The 25,693-nt window shown below is 46.6% G+C and overlaps 7 protein-coding genes across 7 annotated transcripts; 1 reads left to right on the top strand and 6 right to left on the bottom strand.

The window, feature by feature from the left end:
• Nucleotides 1–3,585: 3,585 nt before the first annotated feature.
• PtA15_9A93 (uncharacterized protein) lies at nucleotides 3,586–5,792 on the bottom strand (the record flags this gene model as incomplete). Its single annotated transcript, XM_053172972.1, has 2 exons — nucleotides 3,586–5,577; nucleotides 5,664–5,792. 2 exons carry the CDS (start codon nucleotides 5,790–5,792, stop codon nucleotides 3,586–3,588), a joined length of 2,121 nt encoding a protein of 706 aa, XP_053023524.1.
• A 575-nt stretch (nucleotides 5,793–6,367) lies between these two features.
• Nucleotides 6,368–8,122, bottom strand: PtA15_9A92 (uncharacterized protein; the record flags this gene model as incomplete). Its single annotated transcript, XM_053172971.1, has 5 exons — nucleotides 6,368–6,490; nucleotides 6,581–6,700; nucleotides 6,779–6,835; nucleotides 6,933–7,958; nucleotides 8,069–8,122. 5 exons carry the CDS (start codon nucleotides 8,120–8,122, stop codon nucleotides 6,368–6,370), a joined length of 1,380 nt encoding a protein of 459 aa, XP_053023523.1.
• Nucleotides 8,123–9,420: 1,298 nt separating this feature from the next.
• PtA15_9A91 (uncharacterized protein) lies at nucleotides 9,421–11,367 on the bottom strand (the record flags this gene model as incomplete). The annotated part of the gene is made up of 6 exons (XM_053172970.1): nucleotides 9,421–9,635; nucleotides 9,772–9,891; nucleotides 9,971–10,148; nucleotides 10,276–10,426; nucleotides 10,517–10,694; nucleotides 10,767–11,367. 6 exons carry the CDS (start codon nucleotides 11,365–11,367, stop codon nucleotides 9,421–9,423), a joined length of 1,443 nt encoding a protein of 480 aa, XP_053023522.1.
• A 1,224-nt stretch (nucleotides 11,368–12,591) lies between these two features.
• PtA15_9A90 (uncharacterized protein) lies at nucleotides 12,592–13,376 on the bottom strand (the record flags this gene model as incomplete). Its single annotated transcript, XM_053172969.1, has 2 exons — nucleotides 12,592–12,746; nucleotides 12,938–13,376. The coding sequence occupies 2 exons, from the start codon at nucleotides 13,374–13,376 to the stop codon at nucleotides 12,592–12,594; spliced, it is 594 nt and encodes a 197-aa protein (XP_053023521.1).
• Nucleotides 13,377–15,146: 1,770 nt separating this feature from the next.
• Nucleotides 15,147–17,360, top strand: PtA15_9A89 (uncharacterized protein; the record flags this gene model as incomplete). Its single annotated transcript, XM_053172967.1, has 6 exons — nucleotides 15,147–15,239; nucleotides 15,316–16,061; nucleotides 16,128–16,220; nucleotides 16,322–16,579; nucleotides 16,708–17,049; nucleotides 17,147–17,360. The coding sequence occupies 6 exons, from the start codon at nucleotides 15,147–15,149 to the stop codon at nucleotides 17,358–17,360; spliced, it is 1,746 nt and encodes a 581-aa protein (XP_053023520.1).
• A 783-nt stretch (nucleotides 17,361–18,143) lies between these two features.
• On the bottom strand, nucleotides 18,144–19,527 carry PtA15_9A88 (uncharacterized protein; the record flags this gene model as incomplete). The annotated part of the gene is made up of 5 exons (XM_053172966.1): nucleotides 18,144–18,493; nucleotides 18,600–18,625; nucleotides 18,725–18,909; nucleotides 18,997–19,131; nucleotides 19,276–19,527. 5 exons carry the CDS (start codon nucleotides 19,525–19,527, stop codon nucleotides 18,144–18,146), a joined length of 948 nt encoding a protein of 315 aa, XP_053023519.1.
• A 684-nt stretch (nucleotides 19,528–20,211) lies between these two features.
• Nucleotides 20,212–23,196, bottom strand: PtA15_9A87 (uncharacterized protein; the record flags this gene model as incomplete). Its single annotated transcript, XM_053172965.1, has 12 exons — nucleotides 20,212–20,275; nucleotides 20,356–20,459; nucleotides 20,561–20,728; nucleotides 21,271–21,470; nucleotides 21,563–21,582; nucleotides 21,698–21,825; nucleotides 21,905–21,968; nucleotides 22,055–22,064; nucleotides 22,162–22,271; nucleotides 22,478–22,523; nucleotides 22,606–22,731; nucleotides 22,848–23,196. The coding sequence occupies 12 exons, from the start codon at nucleotides 23,194–23,196 to the stop codon at nucleotides 20,212–20,214; spliced, it is 1,389 nt and encodes a 462-aa protein (XP_053023518.1).
• Between the last annotated feature and the right edge of the window lie 2,497 nt (nucleotides 23,197–25,693).

Raw genomic sequence — 25,693 nt, 5'->3', positions numbered from 1 at the left:
CTCACCCATCCATTTCCTGTCCAATTTCATTATTGTTTGGATTTCCATGATGACCAAAGTCTTCTTTATCCATGTACTATACCCACCTATCCCCAACCTGTCTTCTTGATGTGCAATGTCCCTTGTAACATCATGAGTTTTGGATTCTGTACAGTGTGAACTTTGTAATATAGGATGAAGCAGACCACAGATAGTCACAAAAATTAGATATGAGGGATTCTGAAGGCCTCAAAAAATTCAGAAAAATTTGGAGAGATTCTCCTTGATCTTGGGAATCTTTTGTTCCCCCAAACCTTTGCTGCCCAATGGGAAAGGGTGAAGCCAGAAACGTTTGAAAAACATCATATTTCTGATTCTGTCAGCCCAAACTTGGACATTGGGTGTAAGTCCCTCCTTTGGAGGGTCCCTGCGGGACAGCGTCCCCCCTCAAATAGAGGGACTTTGTTAAGTTAGGATTGAAGGCAAGATGCAGGCCTTCAATCTGGCACCAGGGCAGCCTGATTGGCCCGCAGGAGGCAAATTTAGTGTGGTGTTGAAGTTTGACACCAGCCAAATGGTTGGAGGTGGTCCTCAGCGCTCACGCCAAATTTCCCTGCTTACTCCGAAGTCCCTCCTTTGGAGGCTCGCGCTTTGCGCAAGGGGCGCCAGCCTGCCAACTCAGAAGGGAGGACTGACTAAGTTCGGGTGTAGTCTGGGAGGAGGACAGAGCTAACTTATCAAAGTCCCTCCCGATGCGGGAGGTTGGAGTTCGGAGTTTGGGTGGTGGTACGGGGGATATCTCATTTGGGTGGAGCTTAAGTTTGGCTGGTGGCGAAGCCACCCCTCCCGCAGGGAAGGACTTACGCCTAATGTGGGGGTCGTGGCGCGTAGGCCACCCACCAAAAAGCGGCAAAAACACACTCTTTGAATTTTACAGCCTACAGCTTTGATGCTGTCCGTCCCAGCTACAGGAACTTAGAAGCTCGTCGATGGCGCCAATTTTTAGAGCTGATTGTCCCCTCACCCAACCGACCGGAAGATTTTTTGTAGATTTTTGAAGCAAGTCAAGGCAAGCCAGAAACACCCACATCTCACGCGGTGCTTGAGCCCGGGGGTCCGAGCACAGCCAGTTTTTGTCTGGCTTCTTCATTGTTTCTTTTTTGTTTGAACAGATCTGCTAAAATTCCGAGTCAACAGGAAGATAGCCGGGATGCCGGAGAATCTATTGATGCCTGGGAACTCATATGTAGCTCGCAAAACGAGCAAGCTACGGCCTGTGTAAGCTGAACCACACTTTTCCGAGATTCTCTACGCGCCACGACCCCCACTTTAGTCCTAAGTCCCTCCCTGCAGTCGGGTTCACTCTGCTCCCCACTCCCAGCAGAGGAGGGACTTTGTTAAGTTAGAGGACAGAGCTCCTTGCAGACCAATACTTTGTATCACTCCCAGCACTATCCGGTGTGGGATGAGAGTGTTGTATCATCCGAGAGGTGGGACTGGGCGGGCGGGCACCGCAAGTGTAGAAATTGCTTGAGGAAGCGAGCTTAACTAAGCCTCTCCAAGGAGGCGCGAAGCGTCTCCGAAGGAGAGGCTTACGTGTAAAGTCGGACCCCCGGGCTGAGGACATCCAAAATTTGGCAGGGAAATGCTAAAAAATAAACTCAACACCCAATTAAAAATAAACCACAAGTCTTTCTCAAATGCCTTGAGGGGAAGTTGTAGCTGCCCATCTTGGGCATCTCCTGCTTTTTATTTGGGAAAATTTGGCCATAAATAAGCTGCTCAGCAGCTTTTTTGGCAAGGGCACTTACAGGTTTGGTAAAGCAAAGTTTGATGACCCTTTGGATTCTGTTTTTCTCGGATCACGGAAAGTCTCACGGTTTTTAAAGCATCAATTTACAATTTTAATAGAAAATTTGAAATTACTCTCCAGCTTGTATGCCTTATGCCGTGTATGCAATAAGGACCGGATCTATCCAAGAACTTATCTGGGCCTGCATTGGGTGGATTGCTCCAATGTCGAATACTTATCCATTCCCCTAGCTTCCTAATGCTATGGAAACCTTGAGCTTTGAGGGCCGTACATATACCAAAAAATCACAAGCTTTTCAATGGTCTGAGAGGCGTGACCAGAATCAGAGTGCTTGTGGGTGATTTGGGGGTTGTAATGTGTTCCTCAGCCAAATGGCTGGTTGCCCTCACGCAAAATTTGGGACATAATATTCAAGCCCCTCCTTCGGAGGCGCTTCGTGCCTCCTCGGAGGGGACTTGTGTTAAGCTAGTTGAGGAAGCAGGTTCAGACCTGTTTTTGTGCATTGGTGGTTCCTGAAGGCAATTGATTACTGGATTCCCCCAGAAACGGGTGCTGTAGTAGACGTTTCTGAGGGGAAAGTCTTTCCTGTAACAAAGGCAGGTTTCCGGCCGAAAAACTGCTTTTCGAGACGCTAATACCGTAGGATTCTCTCATGTTGTTCTTGCCAACAGACAGTGAATAAAATGCCAATTACACGGAGATACGATCAAACAATTTTGCAAGGAACAAACTATTCACAGTAGAAACGGATTATCACAAGGGTAAGTTCAGAAGAGTTTCTGTTTCCGGCCACTCCCACAGCCAGCTTGAAGTCCGGTGGGACGACAAGCGAGCACGACAAGCCAAGTCCCCAGAGGGACGAGGAGGTGGAGGGCAGCCCAAGGTCATCGAGTCTGTCGACCGAGATCGACAGACGGTTCTCGCTCAATGAAACAGACAACTTCGAATCATCGTCACTTAGAAACACTGTGGCTCAATTGAGCTAGTGAGACAAACGATCGGGTATCTACTGTAAATAGATCCTGAAGAGCTGTGAGAGGTGAAGGGGGGAGAGTGGTGGTTAGTTGGCGTTCGTTGGCGAGTGCAGGTTGGGGGGGGAGATGGTACTCACTTTGGTCATGAGGAGAGCAGTTAGGTGCGGGAGAGGGCCGCCTTATATACCCTCCAGGCAGGCGCAGCCTCGCGGCCAGCATGTGGGTCAGGATTGCTGCGAGATGCGGGACCTGTCTCGGGTTCATTCCGACCCCCTCTGATTCCCGGCCAACTTGTGGGTCCCGCCCACGTTATGCATTCAGCTACATTCTCGGAGAAATGCATTCACCATGAGCAACGCCGGGCGCAACCAACCAGCGCGCGCGTGTCACGAGACCCCCAATGGAGAAAGGAAACACTTCTGCATTGACATCATGCGATCAAAACACACATACTATGTTACTTCGATGAGATGTGCAATCTTGGCGTGTTTTGGCTAATTTGTGTGGTTCATTATCCTGCAGAAGACAAAGCGAACTAGGTATTATACAAGTTAGGATAGGGCCGAAGTGAAGAAAGGGTATAGTAACGTGCGAGAAAAAGAGAGACCTATGTGATACATAAAAATAAATGGGGAGATGCTTTTCTTGGTCCCTGAATGTTAGCTTTTAATTCTGCATTATGTGAGTATTCCGTTATTTTTGGATGGATATTTAGAATACACCAGGGTAAATGAACAAGAAGAAAATAGCCGAAGCTGTTTGATGCCCAAGGAGTTAAAGAAGAAGAAAGGGAGATGCGATGGGAATTGAAAGAGGGGGTCAAGACGTCCAGCAGCTAGGAATCTGGTTGATAACGCGACACCAAGTCTGAAGTTTAGTGGATCGCAGGATGTCGATGAGAGGGGACGAAGAAGGATCTCGAGAAGTGTTGGGAGCAGAATGGTTGTGCTTGATGTCAAGAGGAGCCGGGTGATCGGCGGCACACCAAAACAGGCTGAAGTTGGGTCTTTTGGCGGACGAATTTGGAGTCGGAGTTGGAGCTGGGAGAGGGGGGAGCTTGATGAACCCGTTCGAGCGTTCGAAGTACCACCGGTTCACGGGGTTGTCCGTCCGTGACCGCCAGACGAGGTCCACCGGCTCGCCTAACCCGCTCAGCCCGCCGTTGTTGTTCAACGCATCTAGGTTGCCCAGCCCGAACGATTCATCTCTCAACGCCCCCCACAAGAAGTCAACAATCCCTTCGCCTTGTAAGGATGGCAGGACCGCAAATTTGTCCAGATATACAATCGGCTCCGGCGTTCCCTCTGAATCTTCCGTCGAGCATCCCTTCTCCCGCTCATCTGTCACGATCGCCGCGGCCTGGTAGTCGCCCGCAAGAATCACAAACCTTAGCGAAGTTTTGAGCCGCTCGAAGTACCGCTGATGGTCCAACGTTTTCTTGAATGATTTTTCCAAGAGATCTTTGAGTTTGGATAGATCGAGATTGTCGACGCCTCTGATGACTTTGATCGGCAGTCCCTTGCGGATCAGCGTGGGTGTAGCCAGTCCGATATCTCGTGCATGGTTGAGGAGGATGGAGTGCTTGAGGCTGGGGGAGTGGGCGGGTTTGTTGGTGATCAGATTGGCGATCAAGCTTTTGGGTGAGCGATGAGAGACGATGATTGCGCTGCTCTCGTTGGGTAGATACTTGAGACAGGATTTGGCCATCGAAAGGTTCGCGAGGGAGGTCGGATGAGAATCGGCCCAGCGGAATGTTTCGTTGATGAATTCGTATTCTGAGGCAAGGTTGATCGACAGATGTGGATGTCCGTTTCGAGCTGGAGAGGGGATCCCACCCTCTTGATTGATGATCATCAGTCTGAGAGGAGTCAAGTCAAGTTCATCTTCTTCCTCTTCTGCAAGCCGGTCTGTGTCCACCGGGTTGATATCTTGTTGCTCGGTCTCTGATCGGACGGAGGCAGATTGGCCGTGATATGCAGTGAGCGGATCGATTGAGTGATTGAGGGTATCAGGACTTCTACCAACTGCCGCAAGACCCTTGGCCAGAGACTTGACGACTTCATCGGCCGAGATACATATGGTTGCGCAAGACGAATTGATGGCAATGGGCGGGATGATTGGGATTTCCCGATTTTTGATAGCTGATTTGAGTACGTCCAGATTGTCAATGTGCAGGTCGAGGCCATCGCCATCCTGATTACGATCGTCCGTCAGTCTCAAAACACCCTCGTAGATCGGCCGACTTTGACCACCCCGACTCTCGAGCATTGCTGACAATCTGGCGGTCTCGCGCCCGATAGCCTGGCGACGGTTTTCGGATGGGTTGATCGAATGAAGGATGGCAGGTGGCTTGGATTTGGCAGTCAGACTGGTGTATGAAGGGTAATGCCAGGCTTCATCGTCTAAGACGATGATGGACATGAGACCGAGTGTTTTGAGATAGATGACTCCATCCACGATGCTCTGTAGCTGTCGATCGGTAAACGGGCCTTGGATCTTGATGAGGCCGGTGTGGTGATTGGGTGTGGATAGAATCAGCTGGGTCAGGTCGCGGTTTTGAGTCTTGCGGCTGGTGTTTGATTGGGTGGGTTGGACGAAGGTGGATGATGAGCTTGAAGCGGCTAGGGTGGCGGTGGTAGGCATAGCTTCGCCGGTAGGGAATCCAGGATTGAAGGTGTCATGACTTGGGGACTTGGGGTTTGAAGCGGATGGGGTTTTGGCTATCTTCTTCGATGTGGGAGCAAATGATTTGAGGTATAGCCTGGAGTCTCGAGCGGAGGGGTGGGCTTCTAGGACTGAAAGGATAAGTTCCTGATGATTGGGTTTTTGTACGGTGGATTTGTCTTGAAGTACTTCAGCTATTTGCTTCCTCGCCTAGATGGATAGCTGATGCTTACCCGTTGAAGTTTATCAGCCGAGGGTTTGAGGTTGGCTCCGTCTTCGCTTGCGCGGAGGTAGTAGGCCCGGCGGAGATTGCGGAGGGTGTTGAGGGAGGATCTCGTTGGTGCTCTCCTCGACACTATCATCGTCGTCGTCAGTGGGCGGGATGTGCAGCCGCCGGGCTCATATCCCGATCGGCTATGCCGGGAAGGCCATGCACCAAGTAGGGGCGCCCCTTGCGCCAGGCGCATGCCGCGCAGAGCGGGAGGCTGACTGCCATGCCGCAGGCCTCAATGTGTCGGATTCACGATGGAATTTTGCAAAAAAATATATAACCGATTTTAAGCATCTATCAAGGATACTGTCAAGCTGTTTCCTGAGCAATCAGAACATCTTCTTTCTTTGGAAGTAAGTTGTTGGCAAACATAGATGTGGGAAATGTAGTTGGACGCAGGAGGCGCAGCGGAAAAATTGGTTACACTGAGGATGTTATCAGATTTGGTTGATATGAGACACGGCCATAATTGGATAAAAAAAATACTTCGGCAGTCAGCCTTAGACACATACTCAGGGGGCTAGGACAATCCAACTTTCCAAAGTAGTGCTGGTTCAGGAACACAATGGATTGGGCGCATTGGGGCAGGGGATGAGTTAAGTTTTGAGCTTGAAAGAGTATAATAACACAAGGCAGGAGACGGTAAAATCTTCGAAGTTGGTCTATTTAATCACTTTCGACAAAAGTGTTGATGGCGTTGTCCATCGAGTTGCTCATTTGCTGGTGCAAATCGGCGGCCAGAGCGAATTTGTTTGTAGGAATCATGTGAATAAGGAGCAGAACGAATCTCTGTAGGAATGAGCGGAGGTCAGGGTCAGCAGTCTGACAACGCGGGGGGGGTATGAAATCAATAGTTGATTGGCTTTGGAAACTACTCACATCGACGACGGATTTCAAAGACAAGAGGGTGTTTCGGATAGGCGTAAGCGCTTGGAATTGGGCGAAGAAGCCTTTTTGACCAATCAAAGCATCGGTAACGCTTTGGCCCGCCGTGACGAACTGAGGAATTTTAAGGACAGGATGAACGGCGCGTAAGCTCCATGGGGCTAAGTCTGAACGGGTTTCTTGGCCACTTACTCCTTGTAACACGTAAACAAGACTTGATGAGGTGAAAACGCCTTTAGCGGTGGCAAGCTGAGTGTCGTGATCGCAGTAGGATGACAAATTCAAACAAACGGACGCGTTATATAAGTGTCTGGTAAATGTTGCTAGAATCAACTGGAATACTAACCGCGATGTGCGCTACTCCGGTCGCTACGACGGCAGTCAGGGTCCTCAAATCGGAAATGATGATCGGGATGGCAGCCGTAATCCTCTTGCCGGAGACATCTTGGACCAGCTGAGAAAGGCTAGCAGTGACATTGGTGGCCGCATCGACCGAGGCCACGACCAAACTCTCCCCCTCCGGAACGTTGGTGTAGGGTGTGAAGCAAGAGGCCCTCTCCCGGGGCATAGGCTGTCCTTCGGATTCTTGGGAAGCAATGATGCGGTTCTTGATCCCAGCCACACAGCTTTGGTTGACCGCGGGCGTAACGCCTGGTAAGGGGGTTGGGAGGTTGGGGAAGGGATTTGGGAACTTCGGCGGGTATCCAGTTGAGCCATTACCACCGGGTGAAGTGCCACTACCACCAGTTGAAGGGCCACTGCTGCCGGGGAAAGTGCCACTGCTGCCGGGTGATGAGCCGCCGGGTGAAGGTCGACTACCGCCGGTTGAAGGTGCATTGCCACCGGGGGAAATTCCGCTGCCTCCGGGGGAGGTGCCACCGACATAGGGTGATCCACTGCCACCGGGTGATCCACTGCCGCCGGGTGATCCGCTGCCACCGGGAGAAGTTCCGCTGCCAAAGGGTGATCCACTGCCGCTGGGTGAAGTTCCACTGCCACTGGGCAATCCACTACCGCCGGGTAATCCACTACCGCCAGGCGATCCACTGCCACCGGGTGATCCACTGCCACCAGGGGATGGCTTGGGGGAAATGCCGGGACCGGGCGATGGTTTGGGGAAAATGCTCGGACGGGGTGATGGTTTGGGGAAAATGCTGGGGATGAGCGGGAACCCAGGCAAGAAACCGCCCGCATTCAACTGGGCTGGATCGGTGGAATTCCCCGCCATTTCAGTGGTATTCATCGGCATATCAGTGGAGTTCATAACCGCAGGAACTGGCATATTGGGTTGCGACGAATCCGGGGCTGCTTGGGTGGCCACGTTGTGCGCGAAGCCGGGGGGCGGGGCCGCACCCAGGATGGAAGTGAGATACTGGACATAGTTGGGAAATTGGTATCAGATGATCAGTAGAAACAAAAGGGAAATGGCAAGGACGAAGAGGTGCTGGCTGGAAGATCGAGAGTGAAGAATTGGTGACTAACCATATTATTGAGAAGTAAGGTGGTCATCACCATTGGGGTAGTTGAAAGGAACATGATGAATATTATTGTTATTCTTGGAATTGGTTGAGAAGGTCGTGAATGGTCGCAATTGATCAGATGAGCCGAAGAACACGGCTGGTGGGGTGGGCCTTTTAAAACAGACACTCCGGCACCCCTCTTATTTAAAACACCCCAGTTGCTTGATAAGCCTGACTTTAGACGTTGCTCAACGGAACGGGAAGACTCGCCAAGAGACACCCTGCATAGTGATAGCTGCTCCGTTAGTACACCTGATAGTTGTTCCGTTGGTACACCCAAGGAGAATTTCATGAGCGATCAGTGCAATCCCTCACTTCTCCCTTCTCCTGGTGGCCATCCCTTGACTCTTGACTTCCAACTCGCATCGTTTGCACCGATTTAGCATCAATGTGTGTCAAGGGATGGCGGCCAGGAGAAAGGAGAATGGAGAGGTCACTTCAACCCTAGCCAGTAGCCCGCGTGGGATATCCGGTATATAATCCGGGATATCTGTCGAGGGACCCCGGATCAAGCCAGATATCTGAGACCCGAGGTTCCGAAACCTGCGGATCTGAAGTGGGGCTTTTCAGGATGCAGAGGTTTGGCTGATGGTTTTCCTGTTTGTTTTATTGAGTGGCACACTCCTAGGAAAATAGTGTAGAGATGAACATTTGGTACCTGTTGGGGGGTACCCTGCACCACTTGGCAGGTACCCCTTGCACCCGCCACACACCCACACAGGTGCCAGGTGCCCAAAAGTGAAGAATTTCAACAGTTTGAACCCTCCCATTGTTTTCAATTTTTTTTGTAGAGGACAAGAAATTGGGGAATTCTGCAAAATTGAAGGCTTTGTAGCACAGACCCTTACTTTTGGTACCCCACCTGTGACCTCGGTGCCCCCAAGTTTTGTTTTTTCTCTTTTTTTGCCCCCCCCCCCCCTTGGCAGCAATGATTGGTAGGTATTAAAAATGTATGAAAAACTGGAAAATCCCCTGAGTGTAGCCATGAAACACGTATGAATTGAGTCAAAAAATGCATGAATTTTGGCGAAATTCCGGATTTTACATTACCCCCATTTATAGGGGGTTTCCAGGGTCCTCTGGGGAAACAGTTAGTGCCATTGCTGATTGGGCATCTCACTGGCCGATATGTGTTTATGTGATTCCAAGAAGTGAGACCAAATAGCAAGCATCTTTTACTCAGGAGCCGCTGCCAAATATGGTTGTGTGGCCTATAAGCTGACAGTTGATAACTCTCTAGAATTGCTTGGTTATTTAATGGAAACTTGATGTAATGTTGCAGTTTACATCAACAAAGGTGATAGTCGAGTGGTTTTAAGGATCCGAAGGACTTTGATTCTTTTTATATGAGTCTACCCAAGGGGTTGCCATAAATCTCGGAGATTCATCTCCAACGCTATGCCATATACCTTTCATGGGACGGACAGAATCGGTTTCCAGTTGGTTGCCAAAACTTGCCAATCCGCTGACAGAGCGTGAAAAAAGTTCAAGTACGCTGGGGTCCGAGGGTAAATGTGGCGCGAGTAAATCTGTAATCAATTTTTGGGGAAGTAATTAAAATCAGTGAACAAATTGAATCCTGAGGCAACAGAGGTGGTGGTAATACATATAATCATGACGAGAAAGAATTGCTTTCCGCAAAGCGCTTTATCTTCATTTACTTACCGATAATGTTAGGTTTCCGTGAATGACCCAATGGGACCGAAAGGAATATCTTGGAAGGCAATTCAGTCGACCTTGGTTCAGACCTAAGCGACGGGGGAAGGTACCAGCCAAGAACTAAGCCTAGAAGAAACAAAGAAGCCATCGTCAATGAGGATTGTGAGATAAACCCAAGAAAGACATGTGCATATTTTAGCTTCACCTTCGTAACACCTGCGAGGGGAGTTACTTGCCAAGTCAAATAAAGGCTTTCCACCTTGGTGTAAAATTGGCTTGTCATCGCTGGTCGGTGATGCTGTGATCTTGATCCAATACCATTCAGAATATGGCCCCTGAACATGACAATCCGGCAGGAATTTACTCTTTAAAAAGCGTCGATACTAACATTAGGATTTGAGATTAGAAACCTGTCAGTTTTTCTCGTTTTACAGTTTCAACGAAATCGTCAAAAAGAATAGCGGCGTTTGGCTGTAAACCCCGGTATGTTCTCCAAAACACCTTCATTACCTTAGGCCGATTGGTCACCCAGACAGCAATCAATGCTCTTTTACCCCCATTATCACCTAGGATTCCTGGAAGATCCATCTTGAAAAGATCGTAAAGCTCTACGGTTCTATACTTTCCGCCACGAGTGGCCGATTTATTTTGCCAGGGTGGACTCGATGTTTCCGTAAATTCATTGGAAGGAACGGGAGCATTAGATATTTTTGCCATTTTATCCATCGAGATAGAAGTTATTATAACACACTCAATCACCACCGCATCCCAACCTGAAGAATGGTTTAATCCAAGCACTTCGCTTTTGAAGTTCTCCATCGTCGCTAAGCTAAAACCTGACCTCTTCGGAAGGGTAATCGAGCATTTCTTGTCTGGCAGGAATGCTTGTCCAATCGCAGTGGTGGATGGGTTTGTACATGTAATTCCATCTGTTTAGATAGAGAGTCAGGTGAGATGGACGGCAGATGCTAATTATTTGATACTGTATATATGCTGCTTACAATCAGAGACGCGTATTGACAATTGGTCTGAGTCAAACTGAGTGTTGCGAACTTGGAATGAGTCGCGAGTCAAGTCTGACCAGAAATCTGAACACTTGAAGTCCGAGGATGATTGCCATTCGAGCCGAGCGATAGCTGGGTGACGCAAGGGATGTGGATCTGACCACCATTCAGAATGGCCATTCTGGTTACATTCATTGATCCATCGCTCTCTAATAGCATCAACAGCGTGTTGGATGTCTCCCTTGATATTCGCATGGTGAGCAGCTTCGAGCTGAAAGCCGTTCAGTGGGTGACTTTGACTTGTCTCACCGGACGAAGGTTGGCATAAAGGCTCCAATGCTGGTGAGGGTTCAATGTTGCGCCGCTGCCTTTTGCCAGGTCGGATATTTCCACTATGTTTAGGTGTACTGCAGGGGGCTTTAAAACTGGTCGGAGTGCAGATGTGAGGTTCCGAAGGGGGGCGCGAAACAGTGACTCGAGTACTCTGATCAAAACCGCGTAGCAGAGGTACGAAAGGATCCAGCAAATAGGCTGTAAAGTTCTTCTCAGGAAGCAGGATCTCTATCAGTACCGATGACGGTTCACCGCGCTGGGACATTTTGGGGGATTTTAGCTGAAGATCTGGCTGGTGCGTTCGGTTCGCTCCGTGCTGACAGGTGCTGACCTGCTTCACCAATTCAATATCCTCGCAAAACTCCGAACCTACATGCATAAACAAAGCCTTGCTCTGTTTTCTCTTTCAGCTTGATTCCGAATAGTTAGGCGAAAAGATCAATAAAATTGTAGTGATAGGGTAAGGCATAAAAATCCCCATTCACCCTCCAAGAAATCACCTTGCAGAAGCCGTTCACTTTGTTGAGACCCGTCACCCCACTTTTATCCAGGGTTCTAGAATCCGACATCTACACTCACAACCTATATTACTATTAGTAAACCCAGGAGGATGAAAATTACTTTGTGATGGTTCCCTCCTTGTCAGAGCAGCTCATAAAGATCACAAAAGCTCCAAAAAAATGATCCCTAGTCCTTGACAATATAAAAGACAGTGATTTAAAATTCAACATCTTCTTATCTGTAGAATTTCACACCAAGTTGCCAACATGTTAGCACAAAAACAATATTTCCCAACAGTAACCCCTTGGAGAGGTCTGGTCAACATTAAAATCTCTGCTGTCTGGGTGAAGGGAAGTCCAATCGCAAACTCGAATGCAGAAGTCAAACTCTACGCATGGTTCAACAGCTTTTTTTTACAAGCTGGTTTATTCAGGTGTCCTCCAAGCTGGACAAAACAAGCCAAGAAAAACATTTGCACACATGTGAAAGACCAGTGAATCAGGATAGGAACGGCGTAGGTCATTTTCTAAGTTGGTGATTGTACGTTTTTGTGAAAAAAGACAACTCCTCTCGCGGGAAGCTACTAGAAGTTTCCCAGCGTGAATTGGAGTGCGTGCACAAGACAAACAAAAAAGGTGTCTCTTGGTAATGCACTCTCAGCGTAGTTTCAGGAAAAGGTGTTGAACTTCAGAAGAACATAATATGTTTGGGTTTCTAATTTACTTTCAAAAACTTGAAAGCCTCATCACACTACATATTTACGTGTTTATTCAAATTTACAGATAACTAGATTGAACGCAAGCACAAAAGATCATTCAGCCCAAACAATAAAATAAGGTCTCTTTTTTCACTTATAAATTAAAACGGAAACTGTGAGATCAAGCAGCTATCATACAAACGCTTCGCTTTTTTTGTATCTTTGTACGTAATTATGGGATTATACTTTGATTTTTATTTGGAAGCGCTGTTTTCTTCTCTTAAGGGGGGGTCAACAGTACTTTAAATCTAAGGCTGAGAGGGAGGAAGAAGACGGGTATCCAGCCGAGAATAATTTTCCAGAAGTAGTGATCATGCTTCCATCTTTAGTCTTCTTTTCAGCGATAGAAAAGTTGAAGACACGTTCAGAATCTACTATTCCCCAATCTGCGTTTTGTTCGTTTGATTCGGTAGGTAGGAAATCGATGGAAGTGTGTAATGGGCATTTTTTTTTTAGGTTTTTGGAGAGAAACATAGCATCAGAATGGCATTCTTCTCTTAGGGGTGTAGGCGGAATAAGAGGACGGACACTCCAACAAAAGATCACGAAAAACGAAGATATCTCGAAAGAACTGAACTAATTTTTCCCAGCGCAATATTCCATGCAACAAGGCCCTCCAAGATCTCGTGGCGATTACGATCGATCAGGTCGATGGGTTGGAGATGATCGTCGGTTTCGAGTATTCTACCGGCAAGAATCAATTGTTCTTTAGCGAATTCGACAAAGCCGAGCGTCATCAGAGATTCTGCTCGGTAAATGCCCGCCCGAGCTCTCCAACATCTTGGAACAGACAGGTCGTTGAACAAGACGGTTGATTCTCCGGTACATTTCGATGGATTCGAATCCCTCAACGACAATAACCTCGAGGATTGAAGCAAGTATTTATGATCTTCCGGCTCTAAGTGTCTAAAAACTTCTTCTTTAACTTTCGCGATCAGTCGGTGTAGTGTGACTTGATTGTCGACTATCTTCGATGGCGAAGCGACAGCTGTGTTGGCAAACAAAGACATATCCATTTATTTTTCCAACAGCTAGGTCGATTTGGATGGTTAGCGTGGGCGTGGGTTCAACTTCGAGTAAACCTATGAGTAGGTCACTGCTGAGATTTACAGTGAAAAGTTTCCTGCTTAGCTATTTAGTCAGGTAGATCAAGATGGGATGGGCGGTATTCAGCAACAGCAATAGGCGAAGAAGTCTGCGAATTCGTGAAAGATTTGGGAAATTTCTTTAGAGCCCCTGCGTAGGTAGCCTTTTTATACGTACGTTTTCAGGCAAACTCGGCTCCGTCGGGCTTTAGAATTCTGTCTTGGCTCGAGTTTGGTTGTGCACTTCCGTAACCGGAGGGTAGAAAGTAAACATATCAATGTCAGGAAATGCTAGGGAGGATAGTTCTAGCAGGGGCTATGCATGCTGTCCTGGGCCAAAAATCAGGAAAAATGCTGGTAGATGCTGCTTACCTGAAGAATCAAGCTCTGAGTTTCTCGGAAAGTATGCCGTCATGTGCTGGTGAATCACGCTGGACCGTGACGGCAGCTTTATAGAAATGATAGGGTTAAACTTCTTGACCCCAGATTCATACATAAGGGCAAGTTGAAAACGGTGAAGATAGGCTGGGGAAGGCTGGGGACGTAAAATTCCGGGGTATGCATTACATAAACACGCTAAGAATGTCCAACGATGTGCAACGCTATGCTGTATCAAGTATCAACAATCGTTACGTACGGCTCGCCGGTGACTAGTCAGCAGGTCAAGACTCAATCAGCCTGTCAATTCTTCGAGATGGGGTACATGAGGATGCATGCACCATGAATACGATGTCTGGATGTACCAATTGGATGAAGATGGGGGGAAGCCAGTTGAAAACTTGAAGGTTTGACAACAGGATATTCAATCAGCACATTAGAAATCTGGGAGTTCCCGGCGGGCGGGAATGTCTTCCGGGGAGAGCGAAGTGTTCGGGCCTCGCAATGCGCAAATTGGTGACATACTTGCAAGTATCACTCATTTTGAACCTGTCCTTTTTCACTCTTCTTCTGAACTCGTTCCGCCCTCAGCTCGCCAGACAGCACTCTCGACGGTCGGAGACCACTCAACATATTTAGGTAGGTCATCAAATTCAAATTGGAAGCACGCACATCGCACCGCAAATGGACAGCTACATATTCCAGCTAGCAGATTGCACTATGGAAGTCGTAATCGCGATAGACAGCAGTGCATGGTGAGCTTACCAGGCGCAAATATGGGTTCATGCCTGAAACGCTGAGCAGAAAATAGGGTCTATCTAAGCATGCAGTGAGAAAAAGAGAGTGACTGGGTGCGGGAAGGACCTGTGCCCTGTTACTGCTATACTAAATATCTTGCCCACACTATTTCCATATCCCGCGATCATGGGTTATTATTGTAGGTTTTAAGCTTGTGATCAACTTCCGCGCTTCCGACGTGTTCCGATTCACCTAACCTCAGCTGGTAGCTGAAGCCCTAAAACAGATATTTAAATATTTATTTATTTGCTTAGCATCGGATGCAGGGCACTATGGCTGTGTTTGTGCACCCGCTCTCGCGTGAACTAGTTTGAAAACAGTTCAGACCCTCCGAGAAATGAGGGGGCAGTGCAGTTGAGGTACCCAGCATTGCAACAATGGGGATGCACCCCAACAACTTAAAGGGGGAAGTAACAAGAAACAAGGTGGATTGTTACTTTACTGCCAAAGGACCCCCCATCGTTGAGAGTCAGCTGAAGGGAGGCTTAACCAGCGCAGGATGGAAGGGCTCCCGGCAAATTGAATATGTATGCACTTTGCCACTTTTCTGATGCACCGGCTCTGCAAGAAAGTCGACAACACACACTCCTATCGACCGACCGAAAGAAACCGAATATGGTGGGTGGTAACAAAAACCAGCAGTTGAGAATGGTCAAACTGAAGCTTGTCTTTTTTATACGGCTGTGGTCAACAGAAGGTTAAAGTACTATCGCGCTCGCTGGATAACTTCCTGCCGATTGCCCATGGGGCACCAGCGCCGATCCACAAGAATCTAGACCCGACCCTCCACCCTCATTCACGTGCACGAGAGTACACTCGGGCAGTCACAGCGACAAAGCTGAACAGGATGTTTGCAAAGCCCTTCGTCGGACAACTGGACGGCCATCGAGACAGCGTATACACGATGGCCAAGGATCCGCTCAAGTTGACCCAGGTCGCTTCGGGCTCAGGAGATGGGGACGTCAGGGTCTGGGATCTCGCCAATCGGATCTCGACCATCAGCTTGAAAGACGCGCATAAAGGCAAGGTCACCGGTCTCACCTTTCTCCCTAACCGGTACATCGGGGAAGGTCGCTCCAAGACCTACGACCAACCTAAAGCGTCATCCTCAAAGCGTCTCTCATTACTCGACTCTACCGGTTTATTGGACGAAGAGGAAGGAATCGATGAAGACATTCTAGCAGATTTGAAGGAGAATGAAGAACTCCATGACGCGGAAGAGCGCACGAGCAGGTTGGGGAGTAAGAAACTGTTAACCTGTGGGATCGATAAGGTCGTCAAGATGTGGGATATTGGACCAGGCGCCAATTTTGAATCCGAGCAGGACCGGCTGGTGATGACTTATCAAGGAAAGCACGGATTTAACTCGATTGATCACCATCGCCATCTACCTCAATTTGTTACCGCCAGCGATAGGATTCAGCTTTGGGATGTCACAAAGTATGCAATCCGTTGGCCCTTGCCCTTCACCATTGTCTCATAAGATCCTTTCTCTTTGATTTACAGATCCTCGCCACTCGCAGATGTATCCTGGAATTCTTCTCGGGCCGAGGGAAGCACAGCCAAGTCCAGTGACAACTACTCAGGAGAACAAATTGCGTAAGTTTCCAAGTGCTCACGATGTTCCCCCATTTGCTTCGGGGTTGCTTTTTCTTCCGTCCGAGGATTAGCCAATTTGTTGACTGTCGATTGGTTGATAGATGTGTAACATTTTCACCCTCGGAGACGAGCGTGTTGGCCTCCTCGGGCTCCTCCTCGAATCGCGCAATCACCCTCTACGACCTAAGGTCAAGCAAATCACTGGGCCAACTGATCATGAAGATGCGAATTAATTGTCTCAAGTTCAACCCTCAGCAACCGTCGACTTTGTTGGCTGGTGGCGAAGATCACCAGCTGTATACGTTTGACATCCGATACATGGGTTCTGCGACTCAGGTCTTTAAAGACCATGTTGGACCGTAAGTTTTCTTTGTTTGCCTGTGCTTGTTGTCTTCATCCGGTAACATGGGCCCAACGAGTCGTGCGAATTGGCACCGGATTGACACTGTTGAAATTTGTAAATTTGATCAATCGTGACGAAACGTAGTGTAATGGCGTGTGACTGGTCGCCAACCGGCCGAGGATTTGTGTCAGGCTCGTACGACAGAACCTTGAGACTATGGTCGACTTCAGACACGACTCTTCACAAAAAAGGGCGCTCGACAGATGTTTATCACACCAAGCGGATGCAACGGATCTTTGCTTCTCTCTACAGTTGTGATAGTCAGTACGTTCTCAGTGGTAGTGATGACGGAGCGGTACGGATTTGGAAGGCCGGCGCGTCCGAACCAATTGGCGTCAAGAGTGGCCGCGAACTTGCCGCTAAGGAGTACCGGGATCAGCTCAGACAGAAATGGTCTAGTATTGACACCGTTTCTAAAATCGAGAGGTACGTTATTCACATTCACTTGACTATCCCGAAACTTTCTAATATTCACTGCTAACATTTCTCCCACGCCCTCTAAATTTCATCGACCACAATACAGACAGAGATATCTACCTAAGCCGATCTATCATGCCCAAAAACTACGCACGGAGATGCTTGAAGCACGAGCTAAAAAAGAAGATAATCGACAAGCTCATTCGAAGAAACGCAAAAATCTATCATCTGATAATGATAATGATAAGAGAAAGGCCAAATCTGGTATACCAAAAGTTATTAATGAGCGCAAGAAAGGACTGTTGGCTCTACAAGAATGACATACCTTCCATCGTCTAGCTCGTGTCTTATTTCTAACCCCGATCTACACCCCTACAATAAACTTCGAAGTTTGATTTTTGTGCTGCAGAGAATACATTTGAACTCCCTAGCTTTCTTGTCATTTCGTTTGTAATTCTAATGCCCTACTAATAAATAAATAAACCTGCACAAATCTTTGGGTATGAGTGGGGAAAAAAACCGTCTTTTTGTACGAGAATAGTGCTCACCAAAAAAGAAATTTGGTCCAGTAAGTGGAAAATTTGGACAGAGTCAACAAAAAGCGACTTGGTAACCGATAAATTTGGTGTCTGTTGTTGGCGGGTGGCTGTTGTGCCAGTTCTAGGCTATGTGTTCTCATCACATTTCTCATCAGACTCCGTTTCCTCATGACTTCAGTTCATTGCTAGAATTACGTAAAAAATTATGCAACATCTTCCAGTTTGTCCAGAAGCTCACGCGTGTGATCGATATGGAGCAACAAACAGAAGATCCAAGTAAAACAAACTGTACAATCCCAATATCAATCAAACAACATGGACAAGGTGTGACTGGCCGAGTTGATGTGGCACATATTTCTTTTTTCACCTCGTGTGAAAGCTGGAATCTAGTTCTTGTTGCACTGTTCAGAATAAAAGGAAGTTGACAGTCTCTAGTCTTTGATTCAAGCCGAAATCTCTCTATATGTATACGTAAATAAAGATGATCCAAGTGATAAATATAACAGAAAAATCAAATGCGATGTTCAGTCCTGGAGATTGGATCTCTGGAGGTCTATTTAAACTTCATGGTGAAGGTTGATTTGGGTTCGAAGAAGGATTGGGAGTGGAATTAGTGGATAGATTTTCTAAGCGTTGTTGAGCTTGATGTATGCCTCGGAAGATTTCCGTGGTACTTTCGGGAGGCAGGTCGAGTTGCTTCTGCAATTTGAAGACCATTTCTTGCGATAGGATTATCTCACTTTCGGCTTTTCCTTCTTCTGGAGTGTTATCCTTCTCTTCATGTTTTCGCCCCCGATTGTTTGCTTTTCCGCGTGTCTGGGTGTGTGCGTAAAGGCTGTCTAGGATCGCTGATGAAACCGGGCGCACGTGTCCGGATCCAATCATTTGGTGTAGATAACGAGATGCTTTGTATGCTAGAATCACACGTTTTAACATTTATCCATGTCATCAATATGTAGGAAAAAATAAGGGCTACTTAAACGTCGCATGTTGATAAGCAAATCAAACAGTCCTGCTCACCTCTCCAATGACTCCAGGATCTCCACCTGATCCCCAAAAACAGGAGAAGCAAAAGAGGAAACCCGCGATGGGGGAATGATTGAGTACCGCGTTGCAAAAAAAGGCATTAAAATCCGTCGACTTACATCATGTAAAAAAATGGCAAGTTGGGAATCAGAGGCACAATAGCACACGGCAGAGTAAGAGGAGACAGGACGATGTTCAATTTCATCCATTTCCTGTGATATGGTTCACTTTCGGCCATCGTACGCTGCAATCCACTCATCAGTTCTCGCTCTACACACAAGGACCCTGGATACAGCAATTCAATCTTCAGATGGAGTTTTTTTTTAGGGGAAAAAACACATATGAGTTGAATTCCAAATTTTCGAAGCCAGATACTGACTGGGCCACGCACAACTTGACTGGGTTCGTCTTCCCCTTTCGATCCAGTTTCAGGCGAAGGAATCTTACTGGGGATGGGCGGTGGATCGATTGATTTCAAAGCCCATTCTTCGAAGGGAATTTTGTCCATCATACGTTCTCCCGTGTTCTAACAGACATGATGGTTATAGATTAACGAGCAGAATACTATCCATCAGATTTTCACCAAACATGAATTGAAATAAGTGAACAACACCATACTGGTTTGATCCAGAAAAAAAAGAAAGAAAAAATCAAGAGGAAATCAACGTACGTAAATCTTCGACTTCCAAGAGCCGTGAGCTGAATCGGCCAATTTATTCCATTGCTTCGTCCCGGTATCTGTCAGCTTCCTGATCAGAGCAGAGGGTGATATGGGGGAAGATTGGCTTGTTTTGCTTGGACTTTTGTGGTCGGATTGTTGGTCGAGGGAAGGGAGTTGCTGAGCATAGAAGTAGATCAGCGAGTTCGAACGCTTCGAGAGAGGCAGCGCGATCAGTCGGATAGACTGGGTTGATGGCAGCATCCTTGGAAAAGTTTGAAGTTGTTGATGGCGGAGGATTCATATTACATATTCCCAATCCGCATCGAACCACCGGGGCCGGCCCTCACTCCCCCGGGCTGACCGACGACGAAGTGTCCATTAATGGAACTTCCCGTGCGATCTGGGACCCCCGAAATCTAGCTTTTTGGGCTCTAAATCACTACTGGGAGGCTCTCAAATCTCGATGGGAAGTCACCCAATCAACTCTCCATTGGCACTCCGAAGTCTGAAATTAACCAGGACCATCTCAACTGAAATTAATATGGTATTCACTTCAATCCCCACAGGTGGGCAGTAGCCCTCAATTGACCATTTTTCATGTGTGGTTTTGTTTATCTATTGCAAGCCAGCATTCCCAGTAGAAAGACAACAAGAGCCCAAGAAATATAACGAAACCAAAGCTATATACAATTGGAACAGTGGATACTTTTTTCTGTTTTTTAGTGGTATGTGGTAAATAGCCTTCTGTGGGATTAGCATTTTTTTTAATGCGTTGAGGGTCATGAGTGAGTATGATACAGAAAAAGATGCGAGGATATCCATACAAAAACTTGAAAACATGAGATGATAAAACACACAGCTCAATATAAATTTACGGATAGCAGAGTCACAAACCATCGTGACCGCCTTTGCTGACAGATTTGTGAGCGCCTCCTAATGGCGATTCTAGTTGAGCAAAGCAGTTTTGGCTGCCTCAAGTGTTTTGTCCCTTGGCCCCATGGTGTCAAAGCTGATGAAAGTGTATCAGGTTAGAGGATCTTAATCGTGCTACTGTTGGAGTTTTCTGATGATGACTGGATAGGTACTTACAAGAACACGCCTCCCAAGTTTTTGGAATTGGCGTATGCCACTTTGGCCACAGTACTTGCGGTATCATCGTAGGTTATCAAAGTGGTTTCGCTAGCGAGGAAAGGCTAAGATGAGGAGAGAGAGAATTTGGACAGACATTCATCGGAAAACGTGTTTTTGGATTTGCATTTGTCTTACTTTAAGCACTTTAGCCTTTACAACCAACCTCTCCGGAACAATCGTCGTAGTATCTCTTGTAACCTTTCCCACCACTAGTTTCATCTTCACTCAAGAAACCGGCATAGACTAATTCATTAACAAGCCAGGAGCCACCATGACCAGTTCTTTGACCACAAACATCCAGACCAGGTTGGTCATCGTATCTGCCTCCAGCCTATCAGTTTGCCCCGAAGAAAGCTTAAGATTAATTAAATCTGAACCAGCTCGAAAAATCTTGGATTACTCACTGGAATACTGTCAAATAGGTGCTCCGGGTCAGTAATGGTGAAGATGTATGCATAGTGAATGTGCGGGGAGCAATATGCAAAATGAGCTCAGCCTTGAAGTCCACGTCCGCAGAGCTTGTGAATATTCTCTAGACTCGAGAAGAACTCCGAAAAATCGCCGACTATCCGCATTTCCCTTAATTCACTGTCGATCTCAGCCCGACTGCACGATTCTAGAATCCCATTCATCGCCCGTTTAGACAAAGACGATTCAGGAGGAGCCTGGATTTAACTCAAGTGGAGGCTTGTTGTTATCTCTCTCTCCCTTTACAATCATATTTGTCTATTCAGTGGGTCGTAGTAAGGTCTAGAATATCCGAAGTTATCTACTACTATTAGCATTAGGTATTAGCTGCAATAAAGTTGTTGATCTCAAATTCTTACAAATACCGGTGTAATTCTGGTAGTGATAACTAGTGTAATTACCCACGACTCTGGGTGTGAGCTCAGGCTTGGCCAAGGTCCAAGACTTTGCATAACCTGGAATGCCCAGGGTTAATTGCTCGGGCTTGAAGCCTTGCTTGAGATATATTTCAATGGCAGTCTCAACCGATAGCTGGTTTTCAGGATCGGCACATGCAGCCTTGATTGGCGCGTTCGGTCCAGTGGTTTTGGTGAAGCTACCGTGAACTGGACAAGAAGAGGAAAATAACACATGATGAATTCTACGTCATGAAGTGGATCAATTGGGAAGAAAAATTGTAATGAGGTTTAAAACTTACCGTCGTAGGCCATAATTCTCCTTTATGATGTCAAAATCGGAGACCAATGGAGGAGTAGAGAAATCACAAGCAGCTTCAGAGATAGGTGCTTTAAAAGCGGATCAATGGTCTTCCTATCAGTATATTGACGCTTACACTTCGTCGACAACTTGAGCCATAAGAGTGACGTTAGAGGCTGGTAATTTTTGGTAGTTGGCGTCCCTGATACCCGCGATGCTCTGGGCTGTAGACAGCTTCCCTTCGGGCCATTTACTTTTAACTTCCTGTGCAGGGTAGAAAGATTAAACGAAATACATGTCCGTAGGATTCCTAGCTCTAGGCTTTGGCGGAATTCCCATGCACCTTGAAAAGCAATTGCTGGTTCTGTACATCTGCGTCATTGACGATGTTACAGCCAATTCCTTGACTGATAGCGCATAATGATACGCAAGGATTAACACATTGTCAGTTGACAGTTTTACACTTTAGTGGGAGGTTAGACAGAAAACCTACATGCTAGCATCTATTGATCAATCAATCGGCAGGATACAGATTCAGAAGTATTCATCTGCCTAGCTTGGACTCCATCAAAGGAAAAAAAATAGGAAAGCGGCGCTCACATTCCCAATCAAAATCTATTCCTTCGAAGCCGTACTTCTTGGCAAAGCTAATGGTTGAATCGGCGAACGCTGTCCGGTTCTCTGCAGTTGCTGCGAGAGCTGAGAAGTACCTATAGAAAGTTGATTGTTGGAACAAGTGAAGTCAGAAAAACAACCTGGTAGTTTTCTACTGATTTGACATTTAATTTGGCTGGACAGCTCCGCGTCAAATCGGCAACCATTGCAGATTTCAATATAGACACGAAAAGTGTTGATTCTCGGAGAGAAATCCAGCTATCGAGGCTTTAAACAACCTCCGATCCGCTGCATAACTAACCTGGAGCCTCCCCAGCCTCCAACTGCATAGGTAGGCGTGACCGAGTCTAGAAAGTTTTTTTCCCTCGTGTTGATGAGCACAATTGCGAGCTTCAAGGGGGTCGATTGAAGAAGAAATATAGTGCTTACTGTTTTTACAGTTCTTGACAAATTCGAAAGCCAAAGAGTCCCATTCATTTTGGCCCAAAGGATAGGTGCCAAGTGTAAAGTTATCGTTGGTTGTCGCTACAAAGAATATTATCTCATCGTAAAGGTCTGCAAGAGAAATTCATCCAGAAGAGTGACAAGGGCATGTGTTGAAACAGACGAAGCCGCTCAGTAAACTGGCTTTGTGGGATACGGGGGAATAACAGTTCGAGTTGAACACCGACCATATCTAAGCTCGGAAAGCGGCTGTCCGTCAGAGTTATAAACGGGGTAATAACCAGCAAGCTTCCTCCCGCCCGCCGATTTCGAGCTTGAGGTGGTATTGTGGGTACTATTGCCACCTCCCACCTCGGGGATCATGGTAGTGTTGTTGGCGATCGTGGTAGTGTTGTTGGCAATCACGGTAGTGTTGTTAGCGATGTCAGTGCTGAATTTCACCTGAGCACTATCGCTGTGGGCTTCAGAAGAAGATGAAGAGGTTGAAAACGACACAGAGACATGGGTTGATGGTGCCTGGCTTGCCACCAGAGCCGGTAGGCTTAAGAGAAAAAGTTTTAAAAATTGTGGCACCATCTTTAGAACCAACAGCAATGGATATAATAAATCCACAGCCAATCAACTGGGGGATAGACCATTCCCTTTTTCCTGCGTCAAGCTTGCCCTCATTATATGCAGTCACGACCGAGGTCATCATGACTCTAGTACTCCTCTCACCTTGAGCTGAAACTTGGCTGACTGAGTTTAATTGTAAGACTGGGAAGCCTTTCAGACTCGGTGGAGATGTTGCAGCTTTGGTATGGTTCTTGTCCGATCAAAACACATCTTGGCAATGGCCTGGATCTTTCATCCAGTCCCCGAGACTGTCAAAAAACGTCTTCTTATACACATGTGGACAGGGCCAAGAATCACATCGCATATACTAATAATTTACGAACTGCGGATAGGCAGTGCGCTTCTTGTAAACATAGAATACTCCCAACCGGCCGCTCGCGTACCTGCGCCAATAAGCATGATGGTTCAAACCAATGGCCGGGTTCATTTTTAGTCAACTTAAGGATGAAACAGCTTAAAGCTTGTGGCATTTGGGATAAAGCTCTGCCCCTGAGCTCAGCTGTAAAAGAAGCAATTTTAATCACATGTAAACCATGGGAAAAAAAAACATGGGTACAAGTGGGGGTGTTCAAAGTTGACTTGCATAAAATCATAACACCATAAAATCTTAATCTGAAAAAATGTGTTACATCCAATCACTCAAAACAAAGCAATGATTCTAAAATGCCACATGAAAATTATCACTCAAAAGAGTTATGATTTTATGATTTTATGATTTCAACTTTGAACACCCTTAATTTTACAAATGCCATCCTGATGGACCATCAGCCTCCAAACTTGCCTCAAGAGAATCCACCAGACTTCTAATATAGTTGAACTTTTGTTGTTTTATTTAGTTTGTCATACCTCTGATCCTGGAGCTCTCTCATCACTGAATACAATCCACTTTGCCTCATAGTATCAAAATCCCAGCACAAGACTACATCTGTGAACTCAATTCCTGCAGCCCCTGTGCAACTCAACAGTTTATGACCCCTTGTTGATTTAGCTGCGTCATTTTTCAGGCTAACTTCTATGTAATATAGCTCACTTGGATTCAAATCTCTGAAGCTTCAATTCCCCAGCTCAACAACTGTTCTCTGGATCTTATATTTGATACTGGCTTGGATCAACATGCCCTACGAACTTACCCAGAGCCTGTCAGCCCTGATTCCCTTGTTCCGACAACTTGATGGTAATTCAGTCACTTTCCCATCTTGGCAATTGCGCCTGGAGGGCTCCTTGGAAAAGTTCTTCATCTAAAGTCTGAATAGGTGGATTCTAAACCAATTGTTTGCACTGAGAAAGGCTATAATCCAGAAGAGTTCCAAACAGACTGGGACACTCTCTCTGATATAGCTTTCTCTACCATCAAGCTTACACTCTTGGTCAAATTGTCTATCTGCTACAAAGACCTCAAGCCTGCCAGCAAACTCTTTGATAAAATGTGCAAAGCATACATGAAGAACACCTGTGCTTGTTGCTTCATGCTGGAGGATGTGTTCTGGACTGTCAAGCACAATCCAAATGCCCCCATTTCCAAGTGGATCATTTGAATCCAAAATGCAGCATCCGGCCTCATAAGCATCAAACACACTCCAAATGATCAGCAAATCTGTGATTGGCTCATGCGTGGTCTCAATGATTCCTGGAAAAAAAGGGGACCATCTTATCTACTCTCCAACCAAAGTCTTGTTGTACAACACAGTTGGTACTCTTTAATCTCACAATGTCTCAACTCAGATCCCAACAAATCACTATGATGCCTTGGCCTTGGCGGCAAAGAAAAAGCCCAAGCTTGGATGCTGGAACTGTGGCCAGAAGGGTCATCAACCAACTAAGTGCCCAAACCCCTCAATGTTTCTGGATAGGGGAAGACCAGATATTGGTGTACCTTGCGCACAGCAGACAATTTTGTCTGACAGTGCAATACCATGTTGTTTCTGGAGATTTCAAATCATATTAGTTGAACCAGGAAGTGGAAATTTTGAATGCATCAAGATGAATAAAAATGAGGCTTGACTTACTTTCATTTTTGCACACATCAAGCTTGGTGTTTTTAACACAAATTAATGGTCCCAGACTTGGCAAGTTCGAAAGATTAGGGATGAATAGGAAGAATATTAGATGTGAAATGAATTTTTATGAAGGCATGATCATACCAATTCAAAAATTTCTATCACTGTTGAAGCTGCGACGAAAGGCAGCAAGGATGTGAGGAAAAGGCCTTGAGGAAAAAAGCTCAGAGGAGGAGAACAAGGAAAAGGAAGCCCTCAAAGAGGGCCAAAGCTGCTAGCTTGTGAGGAGGAAAAAGGCTCTTCACTACAAGAGACTCAAAGGGTCTCAGGGAAAAGGCGCAGAAGACTGATGATGTTTATTTCTTCTGTAAAGCAGGGTTTATAAAATATTACAACTGGGGAACAAGTTGTGGGCAGAAGGTGAACGTGTATATTCATCTGGAGGGAGAAGAAAGGAGTGA

Source organism: Puccinia triticina, chromosome 9A (genome assembly GCF_026914185.1).
Source record: "Puccinia triticina chromosome 9A, complete sequence".
In the NCBI taxonomy this organism is placed as follows: domain Eukaryota; kingdom Fungi; phylum Basidiomycota; class Pucciniomycetes; order Pucciniales; family Pucciniaceae; genus Puccinia; species Puccinia triticina.
The sequence above is the reverse complement of the archived record's forward strand: the minus strand, read 5'-3'. Positions and strand labels throughout refer to the sequence as shown.